The sequence below is a fragment of the Eleutherodactylus coqui genome, chromosome 6 (genome assembly GCF_035609145.1).
Source record: "Eleutherodactylus coqui strain aEleCoq1 chromosome 6, aEleCoq1.hap1, whole genome shotgun sequence".
NCBI lineage: Eukaryota > Metazoa > Chordata > Amphibia > Anura > Eleutherodactylidae > Eleutherodactylus > Eleutherodactylus coqui.
This window is the reverse complement of record NC_089842.1, coordinates 190,441,336-190,455,095: the sequence shown is the minus strand read 5'-3', so window position 1 is coordinate 190,455,095 and position 13,760 is coordinate 190,441,336. Positions and strand designations below refer to the sequence as shown.

The 13,760-nt window shown below is 44.3% G+C and overlaps 2 protein-coding genes across 3 annotated transcripts in view; one reads left to right on the top strand and one right to left on the bottom strand.

The window, feature by feature from the left end:
- The window catches only part of RYR3 (ryanodine receptor 3), a 680,585-nt gene extending 673,049 nt beyond the window's left edge, over window positions 1–7,536 (top strand). The window contains exons 101-103 of the mRNA XM_066572425.1: window positions 44–144; window positions 3,500–3,551; window positions 6,090–7,536. Coding sequence (XP_066428522.1) covers window positions 44–144; window positions 3,500–3,551; window positions 6,090–6,185 — 249 coding nt within the window. The 3' untranslated portion in view covers window positions 6,186–7,536. The remainder of the gene's footprint in view (window positions 1–43; window positions 145–3,499; window positions 3,552–6,089) is intronic.
- A 124-nt stretch (window positions 7,537–7,660) lies between these two features.
- Window positions 7,661–13,760, bottom strand: part of AVEN (apoptosis and caspase activation inhibitor) — a 639,800-nt gene continuing 633,700 nt past the window's right edge. For both annotated transcript variants that reach the window (XM_066608499.1, XM_066608498.1), the window contains 2 exons: window positions 9,856–10,129; window positions 7,661–8,873 (listed from right to left, as the gene is read on the bottom strand). In XM_066608499.1, the coding sequence (XP_066464596.1) occupies window positions 8,770–8,873; window positions 9,856–10,129 (378 nt within the window). In that variant the 3' untranslated portion in view covers window positions 7,661–8,769. The remainder of the gene's footprint in view (window positions 8,874–9,855; window positions 10,130–13,760) is intronic.

The window sequence follows — 13,760 nt, the reverse complement described above, 5'->3', positions numbered from 1 at the left end:
CGATGTTCTTGTCTCTCTTCATGTACTCCTCTTCTCTATCCAGACAAAATGTTTCATCTGTGGGATTGGAAATGATTACTTTGACACAACACCGCACGGCTTTGAAACGCATACTTTACAAGAACACAACCTGGCAAACTATCTGTAAGTATACAGTATGGTAATTGGGCTCAGTTTTTTTCATGTCAAATGACTATGATTATGGGGCGCTATTCTTTTACCCTTAGAGGTGCTAGTACACCACAGTATTTTTCTGCTGCAAAACACAGGCAGAGCTCTGCTGACTGCAGATAACACCTGGACTCATCATCAAGGTACTAAGGACCACTTGTCCGTTAGTGACTGAGTTACATTCTCCGCCACTGATCACACGACGGTGACGTCATCAAAGGTCCTTCAGCAAGAGTTACATGCTCTGCCCCTGATCACATGACAGTGACATCATCACAGGTCCTTCAATATTTTTACCAACTCCAACTGTCATCACAGGTCCTTCAGTGAGTTACATGTGATGTCATACACTATATATTATAAGTGGCGCATTGCACTACCAGAAATACTGTTACTATAAATAATACTAACAACTAGTACTTCATGTCACTTGAATTGATGAGTACAGGTGGCAGTCGCAATCAGCATTTCTATGCCTGTGCTTTGCAGACGAGACTCACTGTGTGTACTGTCTGCACCGATTTTCTTGCCTATCTAGTAGTGATAAGCGTCTAGGGGAATAATCTATTTGTGTTGATATTGGGCCGATTTTTACCAAAATAATCGGGAATCAGTAGAACCCATTCAGACTCCAATTTATTCCAATGGGAATAAAAGTCTCTCGCTATTTTGCCCTGCAAAAGCCCTGCAAATTGCGTGGGAGTATAGCCACCCATCTGGGGAACACTGCGCTCTTCCCAAAAATTGGACAAAATAGCGTATAGTGGTGTAGGGGGGGTCAATCACAGCACGCGGTTATCACTGACAACAAACGACCACCCTTATTCGGGTCTCCTAGATCAAAAATTGCACCAAAGACGACAAAGTGTGCTGCTTGTTTTAATCATCTAATGCTCCAGGCTATATAGTTACATCCTGGGCATGCAAGGTTTGCAGCTCTATATAATGTGGGTGTGGGCTGTTTCTCATGGTTGACACCCACTGTCAACTATCGCGATCAGCGCTTACACTGATCGTGGCTATTAAACCTTTAAATATCACCTTCACCATCAATTATATCAGCAACATCTTAATGCCCTGCTTGTGTTTGGGGGTCCTGAATGGCTCCCCCCATGATGAGAATGCGGGGTGCCTGTCAGATCACAGTATAATGTAACACTACGGTATTACATCATACTGCAGGAGTGATCAAGCGATCACAAATTCATGTCCCTATGGGGACTAAGAAAAGAGGAATCCGTTAAAGTTTTAAAAAAACTCTTTGCCTCATATTTATAATTAGTAAAAAAATTTCTCTCTCTAAAATTATTTTAAAATAAAACAAAAACATATTTGATAGATTGGAGTTTTATGAATGAAGTAACACAGTATTTATCCTGCATAGTGAACATGGTCAGAAAAAAAAATACGTGTTAGAATTGCACTTTTTGGTCACCCCATCTCCAAGAAACAATTTTATGAAAAGTGATCAAAAAAATCACGTGCGCTCCAAAAGCACACCAATAGAAACTCAGACGTCCTGCAAAAACCAAACCCTCGGTGTGGGTTTTCACTGGGGGGATTCTAGGTGGAAATCTAGAAGTTTGGCCGCAGAGAAAAAAACGTGAGATTACCGCCGGGATTCACCCATGGCACTTAGCCGCGGGTTTTGAAGCGGCCTGGCTGCACGCTTTCCGGCTGCGGCTGGGGCTCCCATAGAGGAGTGCGCCGCCGCAGTTGAAGAAAAAAAAATGATTTGGTGAAAATCAGGTTGATTTTTTTTATTGCCTGGCCAAACAAGCTGAGCCACCCTAATATTTTCCACTAGCTGATATGGGCAATTTAGACAATTTTTCTTTTAGACAGTTTCATAAGTCTGCCCCTTAGTCTTTCCACCCAAAAAAAAACCCCAAAAAAACAATGAGGAATAAAACTGCAAAGTTTGCTGTTATTTCCAATGAAAACAGAAAATGCATGAAGTGAATAAAAGAAAAAAGTACATTATTATCGTACACATCTGAGCAGAGGCACCAACATACACCGTGCAAAGGATAAGGTGACTCGGTTTCCCACAATGCTCTGCTTTAGGACGACGACAACTTTAGTTTGACAATAGTAAACTATAGTATTCCCCATCATACAAAAGGATGAAGTGAGAGAGAGGAGGAGATGATGTCAGGTGCAGATCGCAGATGAGAAAATGTAAATGTCCTCTAAGCATTTCTTGTGTAGACCAAGACAAAGCCGCAGGATTTCACCCACACTGACCTTTTCAAAGAGACGCAGTTTGGCCACAGGTGTCAGATGTTAATTCCTACAGGATATCTACAAATGTCTCATGGATTTTACTTATTTTTTTTTACTTTTTACTGCTGCTAGATACATCCGTGAAGTGTTAGTAGCCCCAAACTCTCTCGGAGGGGCATGAGCTGTCATCACTCCTGTCATCTGCTGCCAACATATCAGCTCTATGTGTTTCCGGCAACTGCTCCTCTATTCCCCATCTTCTCACCTACAGGAGTGATTGCTTATAAGATCTCCCTGATCCTAACAGTCAGCTTGCTGGAGCATTAACATTAGCTGCTGGCTTCCTACAAGCATTTTATACTTTACCAAGTGTCCTTACATCAAATAAAAAAAAGTGCCACAGTCTTTATCTTCCCGCTACAACTCAAAGGACCAAATATCTGTCAGTAACTTAAGTAATCAGTTTAATAAATAGGATTTGCTTTAAAGGGGTTCTGTCATTAGAAAACAAAAATTATATACTCACCTACTCTTCCCCCATCAGTCTGCTTACTGCATCTTCTCCCCGACGATCCTCTCCTGTAGTCCCCGGCTCACCTCACCTCCAGCCGGCTGATTCTTCATTTTCCAGTGATGTAACATACATTGCCCTGCAGAGAATGGACGCTTCACTAGAAATGTACCTTTCACAGCCTAGCACTGAGTGTCGAGCTATTGCAGAGACTGCGTATATGAACTCTCGCAGTGAGACAGCACTCATGTGCAGTCTCAGTAGTAGATCGGCATTCCTTCCTATGCAGTGAACATTACGTCACTTGTGATGTAACCTACTTTCACTGACCTGCTAGAAGAAGAAAAAACACATGCGGTGAGGTGACCCGTGGGACTGGAGAAGCTCAGCGGGGAGAAGATGCAGTTAGAAGGCTGCCTGGGGAGGAATAGGTGAGTATTGATTTAATTTTTTTTAAATGACAAAACCCCTTTAATTCATGGTAAACCGCTCACACAATGCTTGGGTTATCTGCTACGAATGCTCATTAGCAGTAATTACCAGTAGTGGCCATCTCCTCATACTAATGTATGTGGTTGTCTCTTGTTACAGGTTCTTCCTCATGTATATCATTAATAAGGATGAGACGGAGCACACTGGCCAGGTTGGTGTTTTATGGCATTCTTTTCAAGAAAGTTGCATGCAATCCATTTAATTGCATATATTAATCACTTGCCTATTTAGGCCAGATGTACAGCTAGACGCTATGACCAAACCATGTAGTGTGAAGACTGGGAGAGGTAATAAGGTGAGGAGGCTGGCAGTGTGCTCGCCTAAGTGCCTGATGGTGGTTCAGCTGCTGAACCTCCTTTTCTGTTTTTTATGACACACTGAACTAGAAAGGGAGGATGAGCTGAAAGAGGCATGAAATGATATGAAACCATACCTGGATGTCATCACACTAAGTACTGTATGAAATTGATGCTTAGGTATACTCAAATGGCTTTATCTCAGGAAGGGACATACAGAGTATGTTGTTCCTACACTAAAGTTCATCATGAAGGATCCATGAGCGTTACCTAAGATTAGATGTTCTTTAGCTCCTGCAATAAGACTTTGTAGTAAATGTGAGCGACAACATCCTACATATCGAAGCACTACACCCGTTTGACTAGTTACCTTTTTCTGCTCATAAGCCTATTAGAATTAGTGCTACTAGAAGTAGGCGCTATTAGCAAAAGTGCAAGATAGAGAAAGAGAACTCCAACTTCTCACAGCAGTCTCCATGGCCTCAACTGGTAAGGTAACACTTGTAAATATGGATAACTAGTACCAATATTTTGGGATATGGCTGGTGGATTTGTATACGATCTAATGCAGAGCTAACAAAGCTTCTTCACCGGAACCTGAACTGAAATATGGAATTTGACCGGCTGTTGGAAAGCCCAGCGCCGCTCTAATCTGCTCTGTTTGCAAGACATAACCAATAGGTGTTGCTGTTAGTGTTAGAAGAAAAGGGGTGACTACCCTGAAGAAGAGGCCCATGATTGTATATAAGTATCCAAACAGTCCCTTTAGTGTAAAGGCGAGTGAGTAACTTCTAATGGTTTTCACTTGGACCAAGTACAATAAATGATTTATAATCTCTATTTCTACTGTAGCTCTTCTGTATGCGAAGAGAGTTAGCCTCTAGGGAAGACACCGCTTCATATATTCAAAGGGTAAATGCAGACCACCTAGTTTTAAGTATTAACCCAGTTATGAGAATGACTTTTCAGGTCACCTGCATAGAGCATTGAACTGTGAAGATAAAAAGGAAAGCTCATTTACTTACAGCATACAGTAGCTTTTTGGTGGTATATACATTGACATTTATGCAGCACAGCATTTTTCTTCAAACCCCGCTCAGAATACAGATCACCCACAGTTGGCCTTTCCAGTTTTATCCAAAAGTAGTAAACCTGTGTTATAGCCGCACACACTGCGCTACAATTTGCTAACTCAGCAATTTGACAAATACTATTATTTCAAAAAGTGAAAATAACCACAAAATAAACTGTATGCCCAGTGACAATCGATTAGATGTCCAGCGATCACTGGGGCCGATGTAACGGATGCATGTGGAATCCGTGATAAAGAATACCCTCCGTATGCTTAATTGGACGGAGGTACAGTTGCTTTCCTGCTAATTATAAAATATATAAAATGTGCCAGGCCCAAGGGATAGAGCTCACATTAAAGTTAGAGCAGCAAGACAACATCCATGCTCTTCATACATAATATGTAGTAAAAGGAGGTGGATAACACAGGTAGGAGTGTTTTGGTCTCTTTACGCCTGCCTAAGGTAAGACTGCTGTGTGCTAATGCGTGGAGTTAATAGGCGGAAGCCCTCAAATTACAACTCATTAAATTATGTGACCTTTGCCCTATCTTTTTATGGGTACATGATTTTATGACCATCAGGCTTTCACTTTGCTGTATGACAGCATCCAGAAAACAAAAGCAGTTTTGCATCTACAATCCTGAGAGTTTTTTTTAGTTTGGTTAAATTACATGTGATAATAGACATTGTATCATTTCAACACGTGTACAATCAGTTACCATAAGGGAACAGCCACAGGCTACAGATGATAATTACAGTCATGATAATCTGCTAAGTACCACCAGCCTAAAAAAAAAAAAAAAATGAGGGATGTATCCAATTTTATTCAAAGACACTGGGAAAAAAGCCTTAATTTTACAAACTGTACAAGAATTTCTGGACAATTGGCAACCCTGCATGTAGATTTTTTATGCCTGTGGCTCAACACTTCTGGAAAGTAAAGTCAATCCTTTCCGAACATCATCGGAGAAGTTGAAGCCATTAAACACAGTCCTATATAGAAGGGCCGTGTCACTGTATCATTTCTGTAACCTCACTTATATGTAGTGCATAGACTTGGATACATGTTATCAGTGCAGCATAACAGATGAGAACATTAGCTGAACTATATAGTTTCTAGAATGTGTACATTAATGTTGTTGTTCCGTCTTCCTTATTTGCATATTACCCAAAGGGAGCATGAATGGCCTTATGAGTCTCCTCACTCACCTTCTAGGTTCTCTCCTTAAGGAGAAAAGATTGCGATTCTGACCCATTAATGTTCTGTGATCCACAATATATGTAATTTCGTGTATAATTTTCTACTTACGTCTCTTGTAGGAATCTTACGTTTGGAAGATGTATCAAGAGAGGTGTTGGGATTTCTTCCCAGCTGGTGACTGTTTCCGCAAGCAATATGAAGACCAGCTTGGATAATAACCTGGCATTAACTTATCGGCCAGATCCACTGGGCATGTAGTGAACCTGGAACAAAACTCACCCAAAGGGACACATTTACTACAAGACCAGTTCTGCCCAACCAAGACCTCTATTCTACTCATTTGGATTCATGTCATTTTCTTAAAACCAACGACTCATACGACAAATACAGGTTTATAGCAAATGTGCAATGAAATACCAGATTTCTAGAACAAAAAAAAAAAAGTACTAATAATAACCACCACAGTACATCAATAAACTGATGATCTGTCACGCTCAATTAGCCAAAGTGCATTTGTTGAGTTACTAAAAAGTGTAATAAAAATAAAACGTATTTATTTAGAATCTACCAGATAGGACCTAATATTGAGAAAGTTTACAACTCAACCAACGGTATTCAGCCTGATTGCACCCATCCTAGCATCTCTTGATTTTCACACTAATGGGCAGATATCTTTTAACTGAAATGCCACTCATCTGGCTGCCCGAAAATTAAAGGGCTAAAACTGATACACATCCAGTGCACAATAATTATCTTCACAGCAACTGCTCAGTTCTCTCTGCAGCAGTGAAATTCAGAGTTTGACCCCACAAATCCCAGCAGACGCATTTATTTCTGTAGAATGAGACTTTGTGTCTAGAGAAGCATGCCGTTTTCTTCCTTTTTTTTTTTCCACTTTGATATTGAGGCTTTTGATTATGTCACAAATCTGATGCTAGTCACAGACGCCAAGTCAAAGTTTGCTGCATCTGTTTTGGAGAATGTTTGTGCTCTGGAGCCTGAAAGAAATCAACTGGACAAAAACCGTCTGAAACCATCTTTGGTATTACAGGTGAGCTTCTGGGTACATCTGGTGCTCGGAGCTTTACGTTTACTTATGTCAGATAGTCTAGTCTATGAGAGGCGATAGTATTTAGCTTTATTTTGTGAAACTTCAGGCAGTTGAAGGTAAAAGTTAGTAGGGGAAAAGTTACTTCTTAACACTTTTTCGACCCTGAACTTAATCGATGAAGTGCCTTAACCGTCTGTAGACGTAGCTATGCAAGATATTTTTTCCATGTTAGTATTAGATTGACGAAATACACAAAAGTTGTGCTGTTCTTTGTCTTACTGTAAGAAATGAGAAACTGCATTCAGTTGCTATTTAGTTTTTCTTTCAATGACAGTTTGCTGTTATTTGAAGAAACTGGAATGTATCTTAAATTATATTCTCTTAAATGGAAATCTTATGCCAAAATTTAAAAGCACTGCTTTCTGGTCATTGGTAAGTGCTGTAGTGAAGCTGCTAACTTTATGCATTTTTCTTCAAATACAATAAAGTGCCCATCGCAATAAATAAATGATAAACGAGCTGAGCTGTTTGTCTTACTGTGCAGATACAAAATGCAGGACAATTTTTTGGAAGACCAAGAATAAGCGCTGTATTCATACTGCATGTCTAAATACAGAGATCCAAAAAAACACACAAAAATACCATTTTCTATGAACTGTGTATTTTATAGAAAGCAACGGATCAGGCATCACCTTGTTTTGTAAAGACAGGCTGTAGATTGTACATACAACATTCAATTGCAGGCAGGAGAGCTGTAGGCTGGCGAGGCATTAGTGATTTTTGTCATCCATAATGACAGATTTCGACCATTTATCCATCAGCTTTATTTTGGCATAATTGAAATTAAAGGGGTTTTCCAGAATTACAAGTTATCTCCTAGCTATGGGATAGGGGAAAGCTTGCTGATCGATGGGGGTATCACCACTGAGAACCCAACCAATCCTGAGAACGTGGATCTCATGACCCCCTCTTCTCGTCACTGCAGGGGTCACTTCAGTTTCTGTGATGTCAATCTGGGTAAGTGGAGCGATGACCGAGCATCTGCGGTTGTTGCTCCATTAATTTCAATGGGGCTGACTGAAATACTTGAGAGCTTGTCGCTCGGCTATCTAATTAGTCCCACTGAAAATGCATGAAGCAGCAGCACGCTTACACGTCCGTCGCTCCATTCATACTCCTCCTCACTGCAGTGGGTGCAGTAAGCCTGCAGTGAGGAAGAGGGACATGGGACACCCCGTTCACAGGATTGGTGACCCGCACCGATCAGCAAGTTATCCCCTAGCCCTTGGCAGTTGCATTCTTTGGATATGGAAAAACTTGTAATTCTGGCACAACCCCTTTTAAAAGTTGTTTATGACAAAAGGTCAGGCATGTACACCATCCACAGAAGCCCAGGTCACAGAATAAGTCAGAGATACCTCTTTAACTCACAAGGGCCCATTTACTAAGTCTAATGTTTTATATGCCAGTCCTATTACAGTGGTTGTTGGAGTAAGATAGGCTAAACCAAGAGGCACACAGCTTTTAATATATTTGGCACATCTGTCCATCCATGCACCATAAAGGTAGATGAACGTCAACCTTCACCTCAATGACAACCTTCAGAGCCCAACCACGAAGACGTTGTTCAGATAGCTAGTTATCTCTAATGCATGGCCAACCTTACAGAGTCTCAAGAGTAACAGGATTCTCCTTAACAAGACATCTTTCTGTTATCTTCGGCACATTGTTGCAGGAATAAGGAGCATCTAGGAGATCATACTGTCCAGCCAGTCCTCCAGATCCTCAGAGGTTAAAGCGTTGGGTTTCTCCTCAGCAGCTACACAAGACTCAGCTTCTACGGAAGAGGTTGCTGAAACAAAATTGTAAGCAGAAAAGAAGTCTAGTACTTTGTCAGTTTTACACAGAATTCATATCCAGACAAACAAGTGCATTCCTACTTTCCAGAGAGCGGCTCTGAACATATAGGGAGCACGGACCTCCGGCAATCTGGATGACCTGATGCGATCTCCGGTAGATCAATCAATGAAGGAATAGTGTTGAGTTAATGGAATGTGCTCATCTCTGGACCTATAAAACCTTTCAGATGGTTCTTTCTTTGGCTTTTACGTGTGACTCATCAGCTGCTATCTGCATGAGACGTCGTGACAGACGAGTATCAGCCTGGAGAAATGGCTGTAATAACCGCTCACATGCACAGTCCTTACCATCATTTAGTCACACCGTAATTGTCACAATACTGTTTACTGACACTTTTATAATATCTAGTAAAATGTATCCAGGAATAAATGTGGAAAACAAATTGGGATCCAGTAAATGTCAAAGGGTTTCAGGAAGTCAATTCAGTGATATCACAGGCTCCCATCCCTCTGAGAGATGCTCCCAGCCTGGGTAAACAGAGCGGCTTTACACATATTGTCTTGGCACTACTTTAGTGGTTAATGTGGCAGTCAACTACACTCTGAATAATGCACACTGAAAGGAGCTCATCAATCATGCATGTGGGGATGCAGCGTGAGATTTCTATATAACAGGAGTGGATCTGGCAGCTTTTAAGATCCAGTCTTGTTTAATGGGAGAAGCAGCATACTGGCTGCCTTAATACAAAAGAACATATAAATCTCAGCTGGGCACAAGGCAGACAAGCAAATCTCAGGAGGGTATTAGGAGTGGGCAAGGTCTTTTATATCTACAAGGACACAAACTGGTTACTGCTGTGATGTATATATGAGGACTCTGTATCAGAGATGTGCTTTACACAGATTATTCTGCATTTAGTTACTTAGCAATTAATGCATTTCAAGGGCATTACTGAATGTGCATTGAACCCTTACCTTGCTCCTCACCGGGTGGCAGCTGGTCAGGCTCTCTGGTCCCATCAGGATAGGTGGCAGCCTTTTCTGTAACTGGAGCTTCCAAGCTGAGGAGGAAATCAAGCTCCTCATCATAGGTTGGCAGAGAGGGGTCCGGACAAGTCTTGGTCTCTGGCAGGAAAGTTGCATCGTGATCTGAAGCCACGAAAGCTGCACTTCCTCTCTGGCCAATGAACATTGACATGTTTGATATGCCCTTCGCTATGAATGGAGGAAGTTCCTGGGGCAATTCTTCCTACAAGGCGGAGAAAGTTGGGTCAATTGTGCTAATTATTCAATAGTCCATTGATTTCACTGTTAACACCTCAACACCATTTAATTTATTCTAATATCTTGTATTTCAATGCGAAAATGCAAAATACTTTACATCTGCTTTAAGCTGGAAAGACATTTTACATGTTTCTCTCAGAATTTTGACAACAGCACAAATTATATTATACTTAAGAAGGCTTTGCAATCTGAAATTCTAGAATGCAACATGATAAATACTCAATTATCATATTTTTTTTGCTACTTAGTAGAGATGAGCGAGCGTACTCGTCCGAGCTTGATGCTCGTTCAAGTATTGGGGTGTTCGAGATGCTTGTTACTCAAGATGAGCACCACGCGGTGTTCGAGTCACTTCCATTTTCTTCCCAGAAAATTTTGCGCCGTTTTCTGGCCAATAGAAGCACAGGGAAGGCATTACAACTTCCTCCTGTGAAGTTCCAGCCCTATCCCAACCCCCTGCAGTGAGTGGCTGGGGAGATCAGGTGACATCCGAGTATTTAAATCTGCCCCGCCCGCAGCTCGCCACAGATGCACACTGAGAGACATTAGGGAAAGTGCCGTCCTGCTGTAGCTGCTATTGGGAGTGTGTTAGGCAGTTATCTTCGTCTTCAAGAACCCCAACGGTCCTTCTTAGGGCCACATCTGACCGTGTGCAGTACTGTTGAGGCTGTTTTTAGCAGTTTTGCAAATTTTTATTTTTTTTAAATCTCGCATGCAGACCATAGCGTCCTCAGTCTGCAGTCATTTTACTCAGTATAGGGGCAGTACTGGTGAGGCAGGGACAGTCGTACAGGGAAAGAGATATACTGGCTATATAGGCAGTGGGCTTTTTCAAAAAAATTTGAAAAAAAAATCCTTCGGCTGCCTGTGACCGTGTTCAGTTTACTGCGTGTACTGCAGCCTTGCGCATAATTTTTTCTGGCTGCACTGTGCTTTCAATAACCACAGTCATCTTCCAACAGGGAAATCCATATACAGGCTATATAGGCAGTGGGCTTTTTCCCCAAAATTGGGAAAAAATACTGCATTTGGGCTGCCTGTGACCGTCTTCAGTTTACTGTGTGTCTGCTGGGGGTAGTAGTCGCTCAATAATACCCAGCAAGCCTGTGACCGTGTACAGTTTACTGCGTGTCTGCTGGGGGTAGTAGTCGCTCATTATTACCCAGCTAAGCGTTACAGCAGGCTTGCGCATAATTGTTTCCTGGCTCTGCTGTGTCCGTTACATGATTGCCGTCATCCCGCCAGAGGGAAAGAGTATACATATATACGCTGCATACGGTGTCTGTCTGGTTTTTCACCTCACCATTTTAAAAAATTTAAGCAAAATACTTAAGGTCTACCACTGCCCTTTGGCCACTTGACTGGTTCTTCGCTGTGTATTCCAGTAGCTCAATCATACGCACCTAGGTCTCACTACAGGCTTGCACATAATTGTTTTCTGGCTCTGCTGTGCGTTCCGTAAGCGAAGTCAGCCTCCATCCACAGGCCAATAAGCGGCACATTTAATTACAGCGTTCTGTTTCTGCTCTACTCATAATACACCATGCTGAGGGGTAGGGGTAGGCCTAGAGGACGTGGATGCGGGCGAGGACGCGGAGGCCCAGGTCAGGGTGTGGGCACAGGCCGAGCTCCTGGTCCAGGTGTATTGTAGCCGACTGCTGTGGGATTAGGAGAGAGGCAAGTTTCTGGGGTCCCCAGAGTCATCTCACAATTAATGGGTCCACACGGTAGACCTTTATTAGAAACTGACCAGTGTGAGCAGGTCCTGTCGTGGATGGCAGAAAGTGCATCCAGCAATCTATCGACCACCCAGTCTTCTACGCCATCCACAGCTGCAACTCTGAATCCTTTGGCTGCTGCTCCTCCTTCCTCCCAGCCTCCTCACTCCATGAAAATGACACATTCTGAGGAGCAGGCAGACTCCCAGGAACTGTTCTCGGGCCCCTGCCCAGATTGGGCAGCAATGGTTCCTCTCCCACCGGAGGAGTTTGTCATGACCGATGCCCAACCTTTGGAAAGTTCCCGGGGTCCGGGGGATGAGGCTGGGTACCTCCGGCAACTGTCTCAAGAGCTTTCAGTGGGTGAGGAGGACGATGACGATGAGACACAGTTGTCTATCAGTGAGGTAGTAGTAAGGGCAGTAAGTCTGAGGGAGGAGCGCACAGAGGATTCGGAGGAAGAGCAGCTGGACGATGAGGTGACTGACCCCACCTGGTTTGCTAAGCCTACTGAGGACAGGTCTTCAGAGGGGGAGGCAAGTGCAGCAGCAGGGCAGGTTGGAAGAGGCAGTGCGGTAACCAGGGGTAGAGGCAGGGCCAGACCGAATAATCCACCAACTGTTTCCCAAAGCGCCCCCTCGTGCCATGCCACCCTGCAGAGGCCGAGGTGCTCAAAGGTGTGGCAATTTTTCACTGAGAGTGCAGACGACCGACGAACTGTGGTGTGCAAGGTTTGTCGAACCAAGATAAGCCGTGGAGCCACCACCACCAGCCTCACCACCACCAGCATGCGCAGGCATATGATGGCCAAGCACCCCACAAGGTGGGACAAAGGCCGTTCACCGCCTCCGGTTTGCACCACTGCCTCTCCCCCTGTGCCCCAACCTGCCACTGAGATCCAACCCCCCCCTCTCAGGACACAGGCATTACCGTCTCCCGGCCTGCACCCACACCCTCACCTCCGCTGTCCTCGGCCCCATCCAGCAATGTCTCTCAGCGCAGCGTCCAGCCATCGCAGCTGTTTTAGCGCAAGCGCAAGTACGCCGCCACGCATCCGCACGCTCAAGCGTTAAACGTGCACATAGCCAAACTGATCAGCCTGGAGATGCTGCCGTATAGGCTTGTGGAAACGGAGGCTTTCAAAAACATGATGGTGGCGGCGGCCCCGCGCTACTCGGTTCCCAGTCGCCACTACTTTTCCCGATGTGCCGTCCCAGCCCTGCACGACCACGTCTCCCGCAACATTGTACGCGCCCTCACCAACGCGGTTACTGCCAAGGTCCACTTAACAACGGACACGTGGACAAGCACAGGCGGGCAGGGCCACTATAGCTCCCTGACAGCACATTGGGTGAATTTAGTGGAGGCTGGGACCGAGTCAGAGCCTGGGACCGCTCACGTCCTACCCACCCCCAGAATTGCGGGCCCCAGCTTGGTGCTGGTATCTGCGGTGGTGTATCCTTCCTCCACTAAACCACCCTCCTCCTTCTCCTACGCAACCTCTGTCTCGCAATCAAGATGTGTCAGCAGCAGCACGTCGCCAGCAGTCGGTGTCGCGCGGCGTGGCAGCACAGCGGTGGGCAAGCGTCAGCAGGCCGTGCTGAAACTACTCAGCTTAGGAGAGAAGAGGCACACGGCCTACGAACTGCTGCAGGGTCTGACAGAGCAGACCGACCGCTGGCTTTCGCCGCTGAGCCTCCAACTGGGCATGGTCATGTGTGACAACGGCCGTAACCTGGTGGCGGCTCTGCAGCCTCACGCAAGTGCCATGCCTGGCCCACGTCTTTAATTTGGTGGTTCAGCGCTTTCTGAAAAGCTACCCACACTTGTCAGACCTGCTCGGAAAGGTGCGCCAGGTCAGCGCCGACAGGCTTACAC